This window comes from Nothobranchius furzeri, chromosome 14, assembly GCF_043380555.1.
Source record: "Nothobranchius furzeri strain GRZ-AD chromosome 14, NfurGRZ-RIMD1, whole genome shotgun sequence".
Taxonomy (NCBI): Eukaryota; Metazoa; Chordata; class Actinopteri; order Cyprinodontiformes; family Nothobranchiidae; genus Nothobranchius; species Nothobranchius furzeri.
This window is the reverse complement of record NC_091754.1, coordinates 41,542,698-41,564,866: the sequence shown is the minus strand read 5'-3', so window position 1 is coordinate 41,564,866 and position 22,169 is coordinate 41,542,698. Positions and strand designations below refer to the sequence as shown.

The window sequence follows — 22,169 nt, the reverse complement described above, 5'->3', positions numbered from 1 at the left end:
CCAGCAGATTGCTGTAAAGTCACTGACTAGTGTCAGTGTCTTTACGGCAATCCTCATACTAAGCAAGCATGCAGCGACAGTGGAAAGGAATACTTCCTTTTAACAGGAAGAAACCTCCAGAGGATCCTGGCTCAATATAAGCAGCCATCCTCCACGACTCACTGGGGATCGATTAGACACACACACACACACACACACACACACACACACACACACACACACACACACACGCACACGCACACACACCTTACGCGCGCACACACACACACACACAAAGCAATGTGTTTATGGTTACATTGTGATTTCTTAGTAAATATTCTATTTGGTGAGAGATAAACTTTATTGTATTTATCCTAGTGAATCTATAATTAAACAGGTAAACTAGTAGTAGCACATCCAACGTCAAGAAAAGCAAAATGTTATCAGGAGAGGGAGAATGTTTAAGTGGTTAGCAGCAGTGTGCTAGACGATGGCCCCCTCCATGAGGCCACCACAGCTCAGTAGAACATCATTGTAGCTTCTTCTGGGGAGAAAATCACTTAGAGAAAAAATAAAGTTAACAGCTGAAATTGCAAGAAATAATGCAGTTAGAGAGCAGATTGTAGAAGAAAGTAGTAGAGTGTGGAAAGTGGTCAGTGTATCCTCCAGCAGTCTAAGCCTATAGCAGCATAACTACAGAGATAACTCTGGATAACCTAGCCTTTTAGATGGAGGAATGTTGGAGGCAGGGCAAGGGAGAGCCGTCTTTACCGACTGTACACTCCACCTCCCTCTACTCCCCACTTGTCCAGATCTAGGCTAACATCAGATTTTAACCACAGGCCATGTCAAATAAAAATGTTTTGAGCCTATTCTTAAAAGTAGACAAAGTGTCTGCCTCACAGACTAAAGCTGGGAGCTGGTTCCACAGGAGAGGAGCCTGATAACTAAAAGATTTGCCTCCCATCCTAATTGTAGATATTCTGGGAACCACTAGTAAACCTGCAGTCTGAGAGTGAAGTGCTCAATTAGGAACGTATGGAACAATCAGGTCACTGATGTATGATGGAGCTTGATTATTAAGTTTTTTATATGTGAGAAGAAGGATCTTAAAATCTATTCTGAATTTAACAGGCAGCCAATGTAGGGAAGCTAAGACAGGAGAGATATGATCTCTCTTTTTAATTCTCATCAGAACTCTAGCTGCAGCATTTTGGACAAGCTGAAGACTTTTAACTACATTCTGTGGACTTCCTGAGAGTAATGAATTACAGTAATCCTGTCTTGATGTAATAAATGCATGAACTAGTTTTTCAGCATCACTCCTGGAAAGGATGCTTCTAATCTTAGCAATATTCCTGTACTTGCTGTACAACAGCAGTCCATTACCCTCCTTTATTTCATTGTTGGAGGTCAAAACAATAACAGTGGGGTCATCTGCAAACTCTACAACATGATTGCCAGGATAGCTTGCAGAGCAATCAAATGAGCAGGGAGTACATGATGGAGTTCAGAACACAACCTTGTGGAGCACCAGTGTTGAGTATAATGATGGAAAAGGACACACAATAGATCTTCAGTAGATAGAAAACAGAGATATAGGAAAAGGTTTTACCTGGTTAGACAAAAAGATAAAGAGAGGATGTCTCTGTGAGAGCACGAGTCAGTTGTACTTTAGCCAGTTTCACATAGGTGGGTTGGTGCTGATTTTAAATCTCTAAGCATATGGTTCTCTTCCTGATTTCTAATCTGGATGTGTTAGTCTAAGTAAAAAAGCAGCTGTTATCTGACCACATGATACAGTCTTAAGCAGAGGTCAAATATAACACACTGCAATTCAGAGGAATGGCTGGTCTGACATTGTTGGGGTTGTTGCTGGCAGGACTTAGTCTCAAACTATATTTAACAACTCCTTTTTATTCTAATGCTTAGGGTTAGATGACCATTAGATGCTGTAGAAAGTCATACAGTGAGTATGTTTTTGAGTGAGTTTCTTCAAAGAGACATTGTGCCAGGTTCTGACTGTGGGCAGGAAGGATACTCTGTCTTCCAGTAGATCTGAAGAAGCCTCTGACTGAAGACAGTCTGTTGTTGACTTACTGTCTTGTGGAGAGGATGCTCTGGGTTGTCCATCATGTTCTTCATTTTATGAAGTGTTCCCTTTTGTCCAACCAGCCCCAGAGGTCCTAGAGCCATCCTTGGAACAGAAGCAGCTTTTGTATCAGCTTGTTTAGCCTTTTACAACCACTGGCTTTGATGCTGCTGCCCAGCAGATGACTGCAGATGAGTCTGTACAACAGACAGGAGATTTACAACATCTTGCTGCGAAAAGATTCCTAAAGAAGTCCAGTATGCTCTGTTGCTTCTTGTGTGGAGCTTCACTGATGTCTGTCCTGTTCAGTCTGCCATCCAGGTGAACACAGATGTCTTTATGTTCCTCCACTTTTTCCTCGTAATGGAGCGTAAACATGCATCAGAGTCACCCTTTATCTACTTTTTCATATCCTGGTTAAAATTCAAAATTTACCCAAATTAATAAAATCCGTCATTACATATCAAAAGAACTCAACAAGACAAAGAAGAAAAGCAGAAGGAAGCTTCTGTATTTAATTTGAGAGTAAAACATCACAACATGATGTGATTGAATAAACATTTAAATCCATGGATATTCTGTACTTTAGTACAATTACTTTACTTTCAAATTGTGCGGACTTCAGAAGAACATCAAAAAATATTTACTAACAACAATACTTTCAAGACAACGCCCATGGCTCTTTCTCCAAGAAACAGGTAAGTTTTAAACTATGAACTGTAATATTAACAACACCATAAATATCTTTCTAATTAGTCAAATGTGATTGATTTTGTTCTTGTGTGACGTTAACAATTAACCTTAAATAAATCACCATAGAGACAAAATCCCAGCTACACTTGGAAATAACTAAAGAGCTTTTTTTTTTGTCTATCCTGAACAAATCTCCATCAGCTGAAAAATAAGAAGTTGTTTATTTGGATATAAAACTTGGGCTTGACCAAGTTTCTCAGTATGATTTTATAACTGACAAAATAACACTTTTCTCTCTAAGAGCCACCATGTTTCATCCCCTTTATGAAAATATCTGGTTTAATGCCACCTTTCAGTAAAATGGGTCAGTCACAACAGCAGCAGTTTTAACATTTAACTGTCAAACATCTTCTTCCTGTCCGACTTGTCTTCAATGTTCTTACGCCAGTCTCCCACATCACGCAGCTGCTTGTCCTGTGAAAAGACACCAGAGTTATCTCAGTTCACAGACTGAAACCTATCTAATATAAGAGCAATCCGCATCAAACTTTTCTGGTTCCTGTCACCATAGAGGAATTCAGTTTGAGAGAAGCTCACCTCCTCTTTGACCTCCTTCTTGACCTGCTTCAGGTTGGCTCTTAGGTCCATGTTGACCGTGTGCTTTGAACCCAACAGAGCCTTCAGCATGGCGTCAGCAGACATGCGCACTTTCTTCAGCCGGGGTCTCTTAAACTTGCCTCGAAGATCCACAATCTTGATATTGAGGTCCCTGACCTTTCAGGAGGTTTTGGGGAAAGAAGAAGGCTTTGAGTCATGGGGCTCCACAGGGTTCAGTGCTCGGACAGCTACTCTTAATTTTAAAAATGCTTGCAGCAGGACAAATGATCAGAAATCACAGGATAAATTTCCATTGCAAAGTAATGATACTCTACAATTCAGTGAATCAGACTACGAGCATGTCTCAGAGAAATAAAAACCTGTGATTCTCTCATTCTCTTTTCTTTAATTCAAAGCCCGAGGCTACGGGTTTTGGACACGAGCCACTTAAGCCAGAATTCACATGGCAGGATTTTGAAAATGTAGGCATGAGAGACCTCACACATGGTGAGAATAACTCACAGATATACTAATTTTGGTCGCACACTTTATGTGAAGCAACTCTGCTTACAAACTGATGTCACATGCAAACGTTTCACGCTCAGACTGGAACTCTCATGAGATAAAGGAGGCTTCAGAATAAACAAACATGGTGGAGGAGACGTGTGCTGCTCGCTTTTTTAGCTGGCTTTCTGATTGGCTACATGTCACATTCAACTGTAGCATGTTCAATTGTCCTCGAGTTTCAGACCAAGACAACATGATTAAAAGCACAGATTTATGATAGGAGTGTGCCTGAAATGCTTCTGAGCAGACCAGAGCGCTTATAACACACCACACAAAGTAGGATTGTCTGATAAGATTATCTCTAGAGCCATGACGTAGTCATGTGCAACCATAAGGAGTGGGGCCGGTTAAAAGCCTGCGTGAGTGTCCAACTGTTCTGTGTTTGTGTCTTTCCTGTCCTCTCAGGCCCCTTTGACTGAAGATGAAGGCCACCCATCCTGGATTCTTCCTGTTGAAATGGAATTTTCTTTCTACTTTCCACTAATCTGGACCTGATATGAAGGTGTTGCTTTTTGTACAGTGCTTGAAATTACTTAGTTCTAACCTGGCTCTATGTAATTAAACTGAATATATTATCATATATTATAACAACTGCTTAATTAACAATAAGAGCCGAATATAAACTACTGTAAAACAGTTGTTGCTTCATTCGACAGAGGCAGACACTTGGAGTCAATGACTCGGGCTCAGACTGGATCAAAGAAAGAACTATAGTGACACTCTGTGGTCAAGCTGGGGTATTTCAGTAGGAGGTCTGGCCGCTTCTCAAGTCCACTCATTATATTTACTAATAAAGTCCACATTTCTTTAAAGGGGACCTAGAACTACTTTTTTTACAATTGGAAACTCAGGTTTTTAGTCTATTGTAAGGAACAGCTGACAGCTTTTTAGATAAGGGTCAAAGGTTATGTGAGGTATAGATATATAGATAACTTTATTGTCTGTTTTATAACAAAAACCTGAAATTTGTCCTGGACACGATTTCATGAAAATAAAGTAAAATATGTAAACCCCTCCCATTAAAATGTGGGAATCATTTAATCTTTTATTTCCTAAATGTAGTCATCACTGCTTCAGAACAGAGGAGGCCTGAGTTTTCAGCTCCTCAGGTTAGAATTTGATCCCAAGTCAGTTTCAGGTGATGACTTGATGACTTACCTCATCGAGCACTAAGTTTAATTTGAACTCTATGCAGTATCTCTCCTCTTCACTGTTGTTAACCTCCTCATGAAGTTTATTGCAAAGTTCCTGGAGACAAAACAAAAACTATAAAGATTATTTATTTCATAAAATGTTATTGTTATTTTTTTTAATCAATCATTGTGTGAATTTCACAAACCGAAAAGGTTTTCTTACAATAAGCTCTTCCCTGGAGTATGGTAGCTCTAGAGGAGGGCATTTCTCTGCCAAGAACTTCTCCCGTTCTGCAGCTTTTGCCTGAGACTCAACCTCCAGCAAATTATTTGCCACAACCAGCATACAGCTCTGGAAATGGACATTTAATCACATAAGTATCACATGAATGACTAACCACAGTGGCACAGATAAACAAACAATTAAATTAGAGACATGTAAAAACATTGATGATATTCAGATTTTTATACAAATCACAGTAAAAAAGTCCTGATATGAAAGTCAACAATACAAAACATTCATTCTTACAGGCTCAGTAGGGGCCAATAAGGGTCTACATAATGGGTCTATATTGGTTTATTTAAGGGTCTACATAATGGGTCTATATTGGTCTATATAAGGGTCTACATAATGGGTCTATATTGGTCTATATAAGTGTCTACATAAGTGTCTATATTGGTCTATTTAAGGGTCTACATAAGTGTCTATATTGGTCTATTTAAGGGTCTACATAAGTGTCTATATTGGTCTATATAAGGGTCTACATAATGGGTCTTTATTGGTCTATATAAGGGTCTACATAATGGGTCTATATTGGTCTATATAAGTGTCTACATAAGTGTCTATATTGGTCTATATAAGGGTCTACATAATGGGTCTATATTGGTCTATATAAGTGTCTACATAAGTGTCTATATTGGTCTATTTAAGGGTCTACATAATGGGTCTTTATTGGTCTATATAAGGGTCTACATAAGTGTCTACATAATGGGTCTACATAAGTGTCTATATTGGTCTATAAAAGGGTCTACATAAGTGTCTATATTGGTCTATAAAAGGGTCTACATAAGTGTCAATATTGGTCTATATAAGGGTCTACAAAAGGGTTTTATTCATTTTGACCTTCTCAGAGGCCTAGTAGTAGAGTGTTCGCCCTGGGATTGGAAGATTGGGGTTCAAATCCCGGTCGAGTCATACCAAAGACATTAAAAATGGGACAAAATGTCTCCCTGCTTTACACTTCGCTTTAAGAAGTTGGATTGGGGTTAAACCACTAAATAGTTCCCGAGCGCAGCCACAGATCACGGCTCCCCACGGGGATGGCTCAGAATGAATATTACCAGTATGTGATGACTAATAGTCGCCTCAGTACGGAAAACTCATACGTGACCCAAGTATGAAACCAAATTCTGATCCCATACCTGACCATACTGAGCTAATGTGAGAGCACCATGAATGGGTCTATATAGCTAGTTTTAAGGGATACGCCGAAAATTTGGCTACCTAACTTTTTTGGCCAAAAATGACCCAAAAGTGCATTTCCGGGTTTTGTCCAAAACACCAAAAATCAAGAAAAAAAAAACACGACCAAAACAGGCCATCAGATGAACCCCGTCTTCATTTCATCCCTCATGCGACATCTTGCTCTTTGCTTTAAAAAATATAGAACATTGGCACTGATGTCAAAAGTAAAGTTTTCCCCTTTTAGTAATGCTAAGTGCTGGAATATTCTAATCAATGATGTGACGCACGTTTTACTTTTGAATCCACATCTGCACCGCTTCTTTTGTTTTGTTTTTTTTTTTACATTCCAGTAAAGTCTGTGACTATTAGCACTGTCCTTTCTACACCCACCATGTCCTAAACACAGTGAAATAAGCTTTGGTGTGTGTGAAGCGTGTTTATTCTCTTGAAGCATGCAGACTGTTGCTGCTGCGCAGCTGCAGCGTCACCTTTTTCACTGGACAAGTGAATATCTTCATCAGAGGTTGAATATTCCTCTTTAGTATCAGAGTCAGCCATTACCAAAGAGCTTTGTCATCATGAACAGACCTGTCGGTATTGTGAGTTTCTCCTTTCTAATATAATATTTGACCTCTGTGCTCTCTGCTCGTCTCCTCTCCTGAGGATGAGGAGAAGTTTTCAAACTATAAACTCAGAAAATTTCAATAGAAACACCCAAAGTGTTGCTCAGACATTACACATCTCCACTATCTTCTGGTGTAAAGTAATAACTTCATGAGGGATTATATTTACAGCTGTGGCTCCTTAAATGCAATATTGCGATGTTGATGCTAAAAGAAGTTCCCAAAGCGTTCCCAAATGTACTTCATTTTCTGAGGTGAATTGACAGGTCCCACTCTTTTGTCATTTGAGTTTAACAGTTTTCAACAATCTGCAGAACAAGTGCTCTCTGAAAATATCTCAGACCTCTCAATAGCTTTTCTGATGTGATAGAAATGAGACAGATTTGAGAAGAGTTGCTATGAAATTACAAAACAGAAATAAAATGTGAGCAAATTCAAATAAATTAAACAGTTGAAGAAGAAGAAGAAAGTATCATTTCTACAGCACCTCTCAAGATAAAAATCACGAGGCGCTTCACAAAAACAAAAAATGTAAAAACTAAAAAAAAAATTAGAAAATGGTTAAAAATATATCTAAAATGAGCAAAAAATAGACAATTGTGATTAAAAAATGTTAAGAAAGAGAGTGAATAGGAAAGAGGGAAATCAGTGGATGCTGAGGAAGGTAGAATAGGTGGGGAGAGCAGAATAAAGTGAGAGTGGTGAAGAAGGTCATACAAAAGCCAGCTTGAACAAGTGAGTCTTCAGCTGCTTTTGAAAGGAGACCACTGAGTCCACTGATCTCAGGCTCAGGGGGAGAGAGGTCCAGAGTCTGGGGGCCACAGCAGCAAATGATCTGTCACCTTTGGTCTTTAGCCTGGTGTGCTGTACAACCAGTAGGCTTTGGTCACTGGACCTCAGGGACCTACTGGGGGTGTAAGGACTAAGAAGAGCACCAATGTAAGATGGTGCTTGTCCATGTAAGGCCCTATAGACCAGAACCAGGATCTTGAAATGAACCCTGAAGTTGACTGGCAGCCAGTGAAGCTGCCACAACCTTTTCCAAGATCTTGGAGATGAACGGAAGTTTAGAGATGGGTCTGAAGCTGCTATGGAGAGAGGGGTCAAGACTCGGTTTTTTAAGAAGAGGGTGGATTACAGTTCTTAAAGTAAGCAGGGACCTGACAAGAAACCAGAGAAGCATTAATTATAGAGAGCACGCTGGGACCGATGGACTGAAAAGCACTTTTAAACAAAGATGAGGGTAAGATGTGGAGGGGGCATGCAGAGGTCTTCATAGAGTTAACTAGTTTGGTTAACTCAGGCAAAGAAACAGGAGCAAAGCTATCTAGGATGATGGGCCTGGTTGGAGTCGGGAGAGGCGGCGATAAGGCTGAAGGAGAGATGCTAGATCTAACCTTATTGACTTTGTCCACAAAGAAAGACAGAAAGTTCTCACAGTCTGCAACAGAGTGGATGGAGGCTGTAGGAGAGGCAGGAGACACGATGCTGCTGATGGTGTTAAACAGCACCTTGGGGTTCCCTTTGCTCTGGGACACCAGGTTGGAGAAATAGGAAAACCTCGCGTCTCTGACTGCAGAGTTAAAGGATGCCAGAAGATCCTTTAGGTGCAGCAGATGGATGTGGAGATGGGTTTTCTTCCACAAGTGCTCAATTTTCTGCATTGGCGCTTCAGGCTGCGAAGGCTGTCATTAAACCAGGGAGTAGGGTTCACTGCAGGAACTGATCTGGTTCTGACAGGACAGATGTTGTCCAGAATGGAGAGGCAGTGCTCGTTAAACTGAGAAGTTAAGGAATCTGGGTCGTTATCAGAAGAACAGGGTGAATCAAAAGCAGCAGAAAAATTGCTAGCTGTGCTCTCATTAAAAAAACGAGAACTAACCATACGGCGAGCAGGAGGTGGGGACGCAGAAACTGACAAGTTAAAGAAAATGCAATGGTGATCTGAAATATAAACATCCTCAGGACAAACATTGTCAGCATTTAGACTCAGGGTAAAAACAAGGTCTAGAGTGTGCCCCCTAGTGTGTGTGTGGAGACAGAAACATGCTGGGTAAAGCTGAAAGAGTCCAGGAGGCTGGAGAAATTGATGTAAAATTGGTCCGAGGGATCATCAACGTGGATGTTAAAGTCACCAACAATCACCAGTCTGGACAGCTTCACAGTGGAGAATAGAAAGTCACTAAACTCTTGAAGGAAAGAACTGTTTGGACCAGGTGGACGATAGACTACAGCACAGTAGAACGGGTTCTTACGCCCGACTTTAATCAGCTGCAGTTCAAAGGAAGCAAAGGTTGCATTTGGTTTGCTGTACAAAAATCTGCCACTTGTTACCTGGTCAGGTTTGTCCCTTGTAGAGGACAAAATGCATCATCTTGTTTATATTTCAGCTAATGAGATTTCTTCTGCAGTACTTGACTCAGAATCATGGTCTTCCTGAGAAAAACACACCCTCTTGTGGCTGGTTTAGGTATTGCACTAGAAATATAAGACTGCTATAAGACTCCGATGTTTCTGGCTCAGCTCCTTCTACAGTAATTATGGATGCTTTGCTTCATTCTGAGCTGAAAGGAAGATCTCTTGATTTACTGGTCAGTTTAAATTGTGAGCCTGTGAATGTCACAAGACATGAAACATTGTCATGAATGAGCATCCTCATCAGCATCCTCCTGAAAGGAGCTTGGGCTAGAGCTGCTGATTCTCCTGATGAAAAGACACAGCTAACGTTGTTTGTGCATCTGATTGGGATGTTTACTAGTGACTTCCTCTGGAGGTTTTTCTGACATGTTTCGTTGGGAAAAGAATCAGAAGCAAATATCCTGTCTGGCCTCCACTCTTTGGAACAGCTGGAGAGTGTTGGTGGAGATAACTTCTACCTCTTCAACCCAACCCTGGATAAAGATACGCAGATGCATTTTAAACCACAATAATCTTTGCTGTACTTCTTGAGCCCACCCCCCACATCTGGAAAATGAGATACATTTTATTTATTTATCTTTTTTTTTTTACTTTTTTGCAGTAAAGGTTTGTTGCTGAGATAGAACCAGTGTATCTGTTCTGCAGAGCATCCATCGGTGGAGACAGAAAGTGCTGTTGCCAAGGAAGTGACGCTGGGAATAAACCTGTTACATTCTGCAAAGTAATATAGATAAATGCATGTGTTACTCTTTGATTGTTACAATTCTGAATAGAAAAGAAAATTCTGTTCCCTTAAACGTGGGCCTGAGTAACCACTACGTAGACCCAAATGGCCTTCAGGGTGTTTCTTAGGTTCCTATACAATCATGTCCAGGCACGCAGATAGGGTGGGGGATGGGGGATCTGTCCCCCACAGATTCAGATCGACCCCGATTCGTCCCCCCGCACTAAGGCCAGAAAGAAAACAAAATCAGAGGTTAAGCGCTTGAAACTCCTTTTTCCAATTACATTGAATGCAGCATGACGTAAACAAACAACGACTCCAGAGGCGCCAAAGTGGTTGCTGCTAGGATGCAGGATGAAGTGAAAAAGACAAACAACGATTACTGCGTATTTAAAAAAGACCATCAGTGTAAGGTGGGACCGATCTGTCTGTTTATGCATGTGGGTTCTAGATTCAGTACGTTGTTGTCAGTGTTGGGACTTACTCGTTAAAAGCGCCAAAGCCTCATTGCTGACTTTAACAAGTCTCATCTACAAATATGATCCCTCATGAAGTTACTACTTTACACCAGAAGATAGTGTAGATGTGGAACCTTCAGGCTGAGCAAAGTTTTGGGAGTTTTTAGAGTTTGAAAATCGCCTCCCGCCATGAGGCTCCCAGTCGGGGAGAGGAGGAGATGCGCGCAGCATGAAGAGCGCAAATGTTAGATAAATCGTATAATTGTCGGCAGCTCTGGTCTTTGCTGACTGATCACTTTGTCTGGTAATGACTGACTCTGATTATGAAGCAGATTATTGACTCTGATGAAGAAATTCACTCATCCAGCCGGGAAGATTGACGCTGCTGCAGCATCAGACAGCTGGTGCTGCACGAGAGGTGTGTGGAGTTTACAAGCTCTAGACGTTGGGTTTGATGTTTGTTTAACCTTCTTTAGGACGTGATGGATGTAGAAATGATGGTAAAATACCGCTAACGTGACAGACGTAGCGACAATGTAAAAAGAAAAGCCGTAAAAAGGGGCAGATGGATGCATTAGGTATGGAAGTCAAGTGTGCCACATAATCACAAAAAGTAAAATATAAAATTTAAAAAGAGATTAATATAGTTATATATAAATAAAAACGTTCCAAACATAATGAAAATTTCTAAACGAAGTAAAAATACTAAGGAACATCTGTTGGTCAGGCTGAAATGTTTGGGAACCACTGCTCTAAGTGATAAGTGAATATTGTTTTTAAAATATATTTTATGTGCAGTTTTTTAGGGCTTTATGTTTTCTGTAAAGATTGGTATGCTGAAAATCATTTAATGTTTTGCATAAAGCATGAGGTTTGATTAGTAACTGATTGGGAGAATAACAAATGACTGACTTGGATAGTGTTGATCAGGCAGAGCTTTGTTGCATAATGGCTTCAAGCACGTATATAAAAGTGTTGATTTTTACATAAACCATTGGATGAAATTACACAAATCGACTGAGCTCTAGTTAAGGCTCTTGCAATAGTTTGTATATGTGTACGTGTGTGTGTGTGTGTGCGTGTGGGTGTATGTGTTTGGGGGAGGGTACATTGGAGCTTTGTCCCCCCAGTTAGAAAATCCTATCTGCGCCCCTGATCATGTCAGACGTACTTCATGAGAAAAATATTGTGAATTTTAGATTCTTACCTTCAAAGTGTGCTTACGCCTCGCAGACAGTCGTTTCCTGCAAACAGAAATGTGATTAAATAAATAATCTTAGAAGGTCTCTAACATTTTAAGTACATTTGGACATAAAACACAAAACATTAAATAAGTTATTTATTTAACATTTAACAATATAAGTAAAAGTAGAGTTCAATAGAATCCTAAGCAAGCATTTCTGGGGCTCTTGACTTTAACATGTCTGATCTGAAAGGTTGATTTTCTGCTCGATTAGAGGGTTTGGGCGGGGGCACAGCTGGGCTAGACCACCAGAAACAAGGGCCATCAGAAGATTTTAGGATCTTTATTGTGCTGTGATTGTGTTTCTATTTGTTCATTGACAGGCTTAACAATGAAGTGTTACAATATCATCAGGAACTGGCCCTCCTCATATTATGACATCTCTAAAACATTCTAGATATAAAAAAGTACATTTAAAATCAGCTTGTTCATTCTTCTTATAAAGTCACATTCAGACATATTAAACACATAAAAGTAATGCGTTAAACGACAGAATATGGTGCAAAAGTCCATTTATGTCATCAATCCTGGTGCTGGTGTAAAGGTCCGGTCCAGCGGGGGGAGCTGCTGTTCAGATAGACGACTGATGACTGAAGCAGTGATCCGACAGGAATGTAGTGTTCCTATTGTAACTGAGCGACAGGTCCGACTGAGTGGACTGATCCAGGTGTGTGTGTGTGTGTGTGGGTGGGGGGGGGGGGGGGGGGGGGGGGGGCATCACCGCTTCAAACAGAATTTTGTGGGTGATTCAAACCAGCCACAACGCAGCCATTTTTAGGCTTGTCCCAGAAGCGGCGCGCTGTTGTGCCGCTAAGTGTTTTTTTATTTTTGCTGAAAGCCATTTTTGAGACACGTCAATTTCCGCAGTTAACATAGGGCTAGACAGGAAATCACACATGGTGTCAGTGTAAAATCCCTGGTCATTTTCTAAATAAAAGTGGTGTAGCCGTGCGATTTCATAGCCCAATGGTTTTTTACTCCCTGCATCATTCCAGAAGTGCCAGACCCGGCCTGCGGGCCGTCCACTGAGTACCACTGCTTTACGCAACATGCTGAACTTTGACATCAGATTAATTATGTTTTAATATGAAAAATTCCAAACACACAAGAACCTAAATATGGATGTGCAAGCCTTCCTTTACAAACTCACTGCTTTTAGTCAACCTGTTAAAATGGACAGCACTGTGCAAAAGTTTTAGGCAGGTGTGGAAAGAATGCTGTAAATATATAATACTTCTGGAAATATAAGTGATGAATTTACATAATGTAAAGTGAGTGAGCCCAAACATCCAGCCAAGTCATTTAGAAAAGTCCTGGAAGTGGTGGTCTGGCACCCACAGAGCACTGATCCCCGGTGTCAGAGATCACATGAAGAGACAGAAGGATGTGAGGAAGCCTACATCCACAGAAGAGCTGTGGTTAGTTCCACCAGATGTTTGGAACAACCTTCCTGTCCAGTTCCCTCCACAGCTGTGTGATCAACAACAGCTGATCACACCACACGTGAAAGCCCTCTGTGTTTACAGTATTGTTGCCCACCTGCCCAAAACATTCGCTCAGTACTCTATTTTATTTTCTAGCAGAGGGAGGATGGATGAGTAGCCATTTGAACACATCTGTTAGATAATGGAGAACAACTCCCAATCAGGGGGAAACACTTTACTCACTCAGAGGCCATGTTGACTGTAGGATCCTGATATTATCTGTTCAAAGACAAAACACAACAGCAATGAATTCAAATTGTTTTTGCCTGATAAAAGTTTTGCATTCAAGCTCCAATCCTGCATTTTAACACTCTTTTAAATAATAATAAATAGAAATATATACACACACAGAGACAGAGACAGAGAGACAGAGAAATATATAAATTATATATAGTTATAAGCTATATAAATACAGTGGTGTGAAAAACTCTTTGCTCCCTTCCTGATTTCTTATTCTTTTGCATGTTTGTCACACAAAATGTTTCTGATCATCAAACACATTTAACCATTAGTCCAAGATAACACAAGTAAACACAAAATGCAGTTTTGAAATGATGGATTTTATTATTTAGGGAGAGAACAAAATCCAATGCATGCATTGCAGTAGTTGAGCCAGTGGCGGTTCTACATCGAATTACTCCCCGGGCGAGGCCCCCTTTGAGCGCCAACCCCCCCCCCCAACCGCCCCCACCCACCACCACCACCACCACGCCACCCCACCTGCATGAACACACACATGTTTTCTACAAACAGGCATGTTTTATTAGAACGACTATTGAACATTCATTTTTCTAAGTTGCACATATTTACATTAATTACTATGAAGTTGTCAGAATGTAAAGCACTATACATTATATACTGTATCAAAATATATAGAATCAAATATACAAAAACAAACAATAACTAAATATTAAGAATATATGAACATAATTTATAATAAATATTCTAAATAGCAAAAATATTTCACACATGACAAACTAAAGATAATCACTACAGCATTGCACTTAGAATAGAAAACACAAACTAAAATTAAAACCTAACCTTGATGCAAAGTCATCAATAATGTCATCACATGAAATCTGCTCCCCTACTGAGTGATTGATACTAATCAGAGCCAGGTTAGTGAGCCGCCCCTGAAACATAGTTGACCTCAGGTATGACTTGATCAAGTTTTGAAAAGCTCTTCTCAGCTTGAGCCACAGTGACTGGCAGAGCAGTCCAAAAGTTGGGGTAGATCTCCAATAGATCTTTATCATGATCCATAATATTTTAGAATTGCCTCTGAAATTGTAATTTAAACTGACATAAAAAACTGTAGACTACCAAAAATGCCAACTTTTACAGAAATCATGTAAAAATAATCAGTGCAGCCATCTGCAATAAATAAACAGCATAGTTAGTGGTGACTGGGGTGTTTTCTTCTGCTTGTAGAGTTGTTTTATTTATTATTATGTGAACATGATCAACATGTGTTTGTTGTTGTTCAGGCAGGCCACAGGCTGCAGTGAGCATTTAACAAATCCTAGTTTGAATCAGTAAAAAACGATTCAAGGACTTTTTTCGAACCATTTTAATATTCGTTTCAATATTTCAGCCCTATTAGCTCTGTTAGCAATTAGTTGACCGCATTTAACCGTTAAAATCCCAGTTAACTGGTTCAAAAAATTGAAAACATGCATTATGAGAGTGTACATACCTTTATCTTTCTCCTCTTTTTTCTTTTTTTTCCTTTCCCCCCTGAATGGGGCACCTGGTGGTTTTAGCCTTTTTATGTTCATCTCTTCTGTTTGGCTCCTGACTCAGTAAGTTTCCTTTAGTCAGGACTAAACAATTTGACCTTGATGGGTGGGTGACCACAAAATCGTTTTGTTTTTCCTTTTTTTATTCGGCCATTTCACACAATTCAGAGAAACCTGAAAGAATGATAGGCCTGTGTTTGTGATATTATGAATGAAATATGGAAGAACGTTAAGATGTGATTGACTTTAGCCATGTTAATACAGTTGATTCAGCCCCTGAACGCTCATTTCATTTGGGAAAGACGCAGAGGTGAATTCCCCCGCCGCACCCCTCCCCTTCCTGTTCTTCATAGACACACAGTGCACGTGAACGTTCTCAGTCAGCAGGAGCGCCTGCAGCTGCAGGGGGCGCCAACTTGCTGTTTCCAATCCAGACACTGTCATATGACAGATAATAGAAAACCTCGGTGCGCGCAGATTTCCTTTTTTTTTTTTTTTTACTCCGCGCTTGTGCGCCCCTTTTGTGTCATGAAAAAATGCCGCCCCGGGCAACTGCCCTGTCTGCCCGTGCCTAAAACCGCTACTGAGTTGAGCCTTGAAAGAACAAAAGCATGTGTGACAGTCTCTAGATGTACTCTGGACAGCAGGGCCTTAATTCTGGCTAGTCAGCATAAGTTAAAAAAACACGATCGCACAACCTGGTTGATTTGCGCGTCGAATTTAAGGGCTGAGTCCAGTTGCACTCCCAAATTTCGGATGGTGGTCTTCATGTTGGATGCTAAAGGGCCCAGATTCACAGCATCGCATGGGCGTGTAGACATGCCAGGGCTAAGTACAATTACTTCAGTCTTAGCGTCATTCAGATGTAAAGTTTGTAGCCATCCAGAAGCGCACATCCTCTAAGGCATCTACAAGCTTTGATACTGACCCATCGACGCCCCGCTGAAGGGGGAGGTAGATCTGACAGTCGTCAGCATAAAAATGAAAACGCATGCCGAACCGCCGAAGAAGATTCCCCAACGGTAGTAAGTAAATCAGGAAGGGGCAACGAGTTTTTCACACCACTGTACATATGTATATATATAGTTTCTATATGTAGACATTTCTTGCTTACTAACTATCATTAATAATTTTATTTATTATTTTCTTATTTATCTCCAGCTTGTTTGCAATTTTAAGAAACACCCATACAATTAATTTTTCTGTGCACCAGAATTTTATTCCCTTAGTTAGTTTGTCTAAATGTAAATAAATAAATAAAATTCATAAATTCAATATGACCATTAAATAAAAGCATAGCTTTAACTAAAGAAAATGTTTTAAAAGTTTTACTTCAGTTGTATGCTCATGTATGAAGGCTGAAAACACTCAAACACCTGGCAGACATCCTTTTCCATGCAACATTCCAAATGCATCACTAATGATCGTAGACACGTGCACAGCCCTGCTACGTCAGATTGAAAGTTGGCATAAAAACATTTCTGCAAATATTGGCAATGTTTAGTGAGCTTGCTGGGAAATGATTAAGTGTGTGACAGAAACATGCCCAAAGTTGTGCATAAAAATACCTTCGGTAACACGCTAGCATTAACGGTTAACGCAACTGCAGCAGTACAGAGAGCATGTATCTGCGGAAAGATGGAATTTTCTGCCATGATTGAGGTTCTTTGGATAATCCTGTTGAAACGCGGGATTGTGGCAGGTATGTGCACATAACAATGTAACAATGAACACGATTTACAACCAGAGCAATTGACTGCACACACATTGCTTAAATGAGAATGCATCAAAAGATCAATTGTTACTTTGTTAGATGAACATATCTTGATCGAGTCCAAGCACAAATTAAATGTGGTGCACAAATCTAGCCAGGTGTTTATAGGTCTGGTTCACCACACAATGGTTCTGTTCTGATGAATAGCATTATGCTGAACAGGCCAGCAGCCGTGGTAACAATCCCCCAAATTAAAGCTGCAACCACAAATTTGAAAAATAAATTTGCTTAAGCATTTATTTTCATGCCTCTTAAAAACGTTCTAATATGGTATAGCTGTAAATATACTGTGGAGATTCAAAAATAATAATAAACTGCTTCTTTCACATTTGTCTAAAAAACATTGCTGATAACTCGTTTCGGATTGAAAGCACCTATTGGGCCAACTGGTTGTTGGTCTTGCTGTACCGCTGCACTTCCCTGAGTCCTCCACTCATCACACACTCTCGTATTTAGCACCAGAACACAATTGGTGTGAGAAGTTCTCTGCTCAATAACATCAGAGAAGGAGAAATAGCCGGCTGCTACCACTTCAACTTTAGGACTAATTACCAGAGTCCCAAAATGAAAATCACTAATTGAAGTCACGGACAACAAAATACTTTACCAAGCACATCAATGCCGTGGACAAGAACACCAAGTTCACCAGGGAGGATGCCCACAACAACATACTGCCCTTCTTGGACTGTGCTGCGCAAACTGCACAAGATGGAAGTCTACAGGAAACCAAATCACACAGACCAGCATTTGCATTTCGACTCACATCACCCACTGGAGCACAAAGTGTCAGTCATCAGGACTTCATACCATCGGGCTGAGAACATTCCCTCAAAGACTGAAGGAAAACAAAAGGAAGAAAAACACATCAAGAAAGCGCTCCAGAATTGCAGATACCATAACTGGGCCTTTGTGAAATCTGCAAAGTAGTCTGGAAAAGCATCTAAAGCAGCAACCAGCCAATAAAAGGCCAACAGGCGCAAAGGCACCATCCCATAAAAGTCAGGAGTCTCAGAGAAACGTAGAAGACTCTTCTCCAAACACAACATCCTGGTAAACTTTAAACCCAACAACACCCTCAGTCCAAAAGACAAAACACCCAAACAGAAGCTCAGTGGTGTTGTTAATGCAGTCCAGTGTAGAGAGGACTGTCCAGATGTTTACTCCGGGGAAACAAACAACAATTACACAAGAACATGGCAAAACACAGGAGAGCCACCTCTTCAGGTCAGGACTCAGCAGTCCACCTTCACCTGATGGACAAGGGACACACCTTTGAAAATGACAAGGGACACATTCTGGACAGAGAAGATAGATGGTTTGTGAGAGGAGTAAGAAAGCTGTCTATGTCAAATGTGGGAAAAAAAAACACTTTAAATAGGGGAGGGGCTTAGATTTCACCTTTTCAGTACCAATAATGCAGCTTTGAATCTCATTCCTAAGCAGTTTCAGTCTAGGTCACACCTTCCTGCATCTAGTCAACACGGCGACTCCCTCTCAGTAGAGGCCAACAACTCATCAGGGGATGGAGAGGAGGGGTACTCAGAGTAGTTTCTGCTAGTTAAACAACAACAGACAGCTACAACTTATCAACTCAATGCTCCCATATTTCAGTCAGAATTAACAAAGCTCCTCGGATGAGAAGTAAAACATCTTCAAGAAACCAAAGAAGTCCAGTTGCCTCCATTTTAACCCTTCTGGATTACCATGGCCTGGATGACTGAGAACCTTCATCAGCATATTTTTTTTAATTAATCACAGTTTTATTTTAAGTACTGTACATTTTAATAACTATTGGTTTATTTAATAATCTTTAAACCAATATTCTCTATATTAAACCCCACCTGACTAAAAACGGGCTCATTAAACATCTGGGATTTCACAGGCTGGCAACACTCCAACTAAAATTCATGCAGCTAATAATTGTATTGTTTACCTTTAGTGTTCCGTTTGTTTTAAATTCAAATTTGAATGAATGGGATGCCTTCGTTTTAAAAATACAGGAGACTAGTTAGAATAATAGCACAAAAACCAAAGCCTGCAGCGGACGGATGTAAAACAATGTTCCTGAAGTCAGCGACCACACTAAACATCGTAAACGCTCCATGTGCTCACCCTTTGGACCTGGATAACACCTGCCTGTAGCACCAAGACTCCAAGAGAGATGTCTGTTCCACACCAGCAGCACCTCTCCTTCATATTCTGTCTTATGATTTATTTATAGCTGTTTAATGAGGTTTGTGGTGTTACTGCAATTCCTCACAGTCTTCCTACTGTTAACACACTTCTTCATCGCTGTTAGCAGCACTCAAGTAGCTCCACACATGACCGTTTACGCTCTGCTAGCCGTGAGGGTCCAGCTGCAGCGTTAACAGAAGGGAAGGCAGTGTGCGCCCCCCGTGAGGGCTTAAGGTATTTATACTGTGCCCATACTCAGCACAATGGTTGGTGGAAGAAGAAGTAGTTCTGACCAAAGAAGCATCTTTTTTTTTTACATGTCCCCAAAATTCATAAATAAAATGATTTTAAAATTGATGCTTAACTGAGAGTATCAACTCCAAAACACAAATAGCGATCAGTGCTTCAGTATCGATACGTACATCCCTAAAGTCCAGCCATGGGCACTGGGCTGTGTGTCTCTGGTCCATCGCTGATAAACACACTTCCACCTATTTACTGGATCAGCTACGACGACTCAGCCCTTCATCAGGATACAAACATGCAACATAAAGAGGCTTTATGCAAAAATTTGACAACGCAAATGTATTCATCTTTTTATTATTAGACTAATTCAGGCAGGAACACTGTCCTCCTAAAACCATGTAAGTACCACTGGAGGTTACCTGGAAGCACCCCACCCTGCGGCCTGCGGGTATCTCTGTGATAAATGGTGTTTTTTCCTACAGTGAAGAATAGTGAATCCCTGCAAAGTCGATAGAAAGATGACCAGACAGGTAGGCCAGTGTTCATGTCTATGAAGCTCTTTACCTTAAAGATGAAAACTCACCTGTTCAAGCTGACTTTGTGTGACCTTCATCTCCCTCTCATTGTTCTGCTTTTTCTAACAATTCCATCTTTCCCGGAATCCGCTGATTTCCCTCTTTCCCAATCCTTTCTCTTTCCTAGCATTTTTAATCACAAATCTTTCTTTTTTATATATATATTTTTCTTCTAAAACCATATTTTTATTCATTTTTTTGAAGTTTTTTTTATCTTATGTTCTGCGAAGTGCCTCATGATTATTATCTTGAGAGGCGGGATTTAAAAGATCATTTTCTTTATTTTGTTTATCCGTCTCACAGAAAGCGACCTCAGCAGCTCTAGCCCTGAAATTTTCAGTACCGTCCAAAATGAGCCGTTTCAGGGCTCTAATTTTAAAGAAAACAAGCTGCTGCAGGTGACGTCCACCCTTACCCTTGATTGGGTACTATGAGGTGAGCAGCTTTTATATCTGGGAGGGGCTCAGAGTAGAGCCACTGCTCCTCCAGCATCAACAGGCGAGGGGGTAAGCTAAGGTTCCTTATTCACAAACAGGGATTTTGATTGTATTCATGTTTGAAGTGTTTCTAGAGGCAGAAGTGATCCATATGACAGCAAAATAAGATGTAAAAAGTGAGTTTTGCATAGCATATCCCCTATAGGGGGCTATTGTAGCATGAAGCCATAGCTGACCTTTTGTAAATCCCACCTCTGACTGCAGGATTGTCTCTGGAGAAAAGACTCAGGGAATCACCGCAATCTGACACTGGAGAATGTCCGTCAGATGTCCAAGATATCACAGCAAGTCACAAAAATAACTCATCGCTATGCCGACCTCCGTAGCACACACTCTGTTCAGCTGTTTCACACTGGGTGGAACAAACACAAGGTGATGGGGAAGCATCTCAGTCCAAAAAGAACCCCACCAAACTTTAGGTCCTGCTTTAGGTTTACCTTAGTGAAACGTTGATGTTTTTATTGTTTTACTGTGCCTCTCGTTTGTGGTTTTATCTTAAAAGTGCTAGTGTGCAACTTGATGACTGATTTTAAAGGTGCTGTTCCACAAATATCATTATCATAACTTTTTTAGAGCGTCTTACTTATAAAATGCTTCCATTCAGTCAAAATGTGTTAAAACTAAAAACTTGATGTACAGCTTTGGTCTTGCTTGAAACCTTCACAGGCTGAAAAAGGAACTGTCCAAAGGAATGTTCCTTAAATATCAGAATGCTTTGTGAGAACACAAGCTAAATGTGGGACACAGGGATTAAACTGTCATTTAACTTGAAGTCTGAGGGCTGAAGCTGGCAGCTGAACTAGATTAGACTGGGTCTTCTTGTGAACACGACTTTCTGCGGCGCTGACAGGAGGATAAACACGAAGAGATCGGTTTTCCATTTGGTGCCTTGTAGAGGTGTTGCTTTTCAGCGTGCCTCATCCTCAGACTGTTCATCGCTGGTGTTACAGCAAGGAGCCTGAGAACTTATCAAGACAGAAACCTGCTCCTCCAGAGGCTGACTGTTGAAGGCCAATGCCTTTTGTTTAAGTGGTTCTTTGAACTACAACTCAAATGTACCTGTTAGTGCACACTCATGCATCAGTTTTTAGATCACAGGTCCTCTGTCCTGCTCAGGGTCTCTCTGACATGCAGAAATAGATTCTGCAATCAAAGTGGCGCTCCTGGGCCACACCTGCCCCAGGTGTTACAGTAAAATTAATAGTGTAAAATATCTGCTGCAAAAAACACATTCACTGATAATTCCACCGTTCTGTGTGGGGAAAGAAATCATTAACAGTTGATGACTAAGTTAACTGTTGGCATCCAACCACTACAACCTTTACACATCAAACTGATAGTGTGATGAAACAATTGGTCAAACATCTGTATGCTTTCTGACATCTATTGAGGGTATTCCCACGTTTGAACAGCTGCACCAACAAAATAAGAACATTTAAACTGACTGTCATGCAAGCAACCACCAGTCAACAAGCATAATAATGGAGAAAGTGTCCTTACTTTAACCAGACAGTTGTTTGAATCCCAGAGATGCAGACTGAGTCCCGGGCAGATGAGATGTTAAGATGGTATATATTGACAGCCCTCAAAACCCTCCACTTTCTTTTTATGGAAGTGGATTACCGGTCAAACCAATGAGCTGGCAAGGTCATGAAATACAGTCCAGAGTCATCTGTCCCCTTCCCCT

General features: G+C 40.6%; 1 protein-coding gene across 1 annotated transcript; it reads right to left on the bottom strand.

Moving 5' to 3' along the window:
* Positions 1 to 2,572: 2,572 nt before the first annotated feature.
* On the bottom strand, positions 2,573 to 22,135 carry LOC107389483 (troponin I, fast skeletal muscle). Its single transcript, XM_015965631.3, has 7 exons — positions 21,983 to 22,135; positions 13,660 to 13,695; positions 11,957 to 11,993; positions 5,285 to 5,413; positions 5,087 to 5,176; positions 3,362 to 3,538; positions 2,573 to 3,238 (listed from the first exon to the last, which is right to left on the bottom strand). Exons 2-7 carry the CDS (start codon positions 13,668 to 13,670, stop codon positions 3,158 to 3,160), a joined length of 525 nt encoding a protein of 174 aa, XP_015821117.1. The 5' UTR covers positions 13,671 to 13,695; positions 21,983 to 22,135; the 3' UTR covers positions 2,573 to 3,157.
* Between the last annotated feature and the right edge of the window lie 34 nt (positions 22,136 to 22,169).

Bases quoted from the DNA above. Each gene is read 5' to 3' on its own strand.
- LOC107389483 (XM_015965631.3), bottom strand. The intron at 3,539-5,086 runs GTAAGTCATCAA...ACCTCCTGAAAG, and splicing joins TAAACTTAGTGCTCGATGAG to GTCAGGGACCTCAATATCAA. The intron at 3,239-3,361 runs GTGAGCTTCTCT...GTCTTTTCACAG, and splicing joins AGAAGGAGGTCAAAGAGGAG to GACAAGCAGCTGCGTGATGT.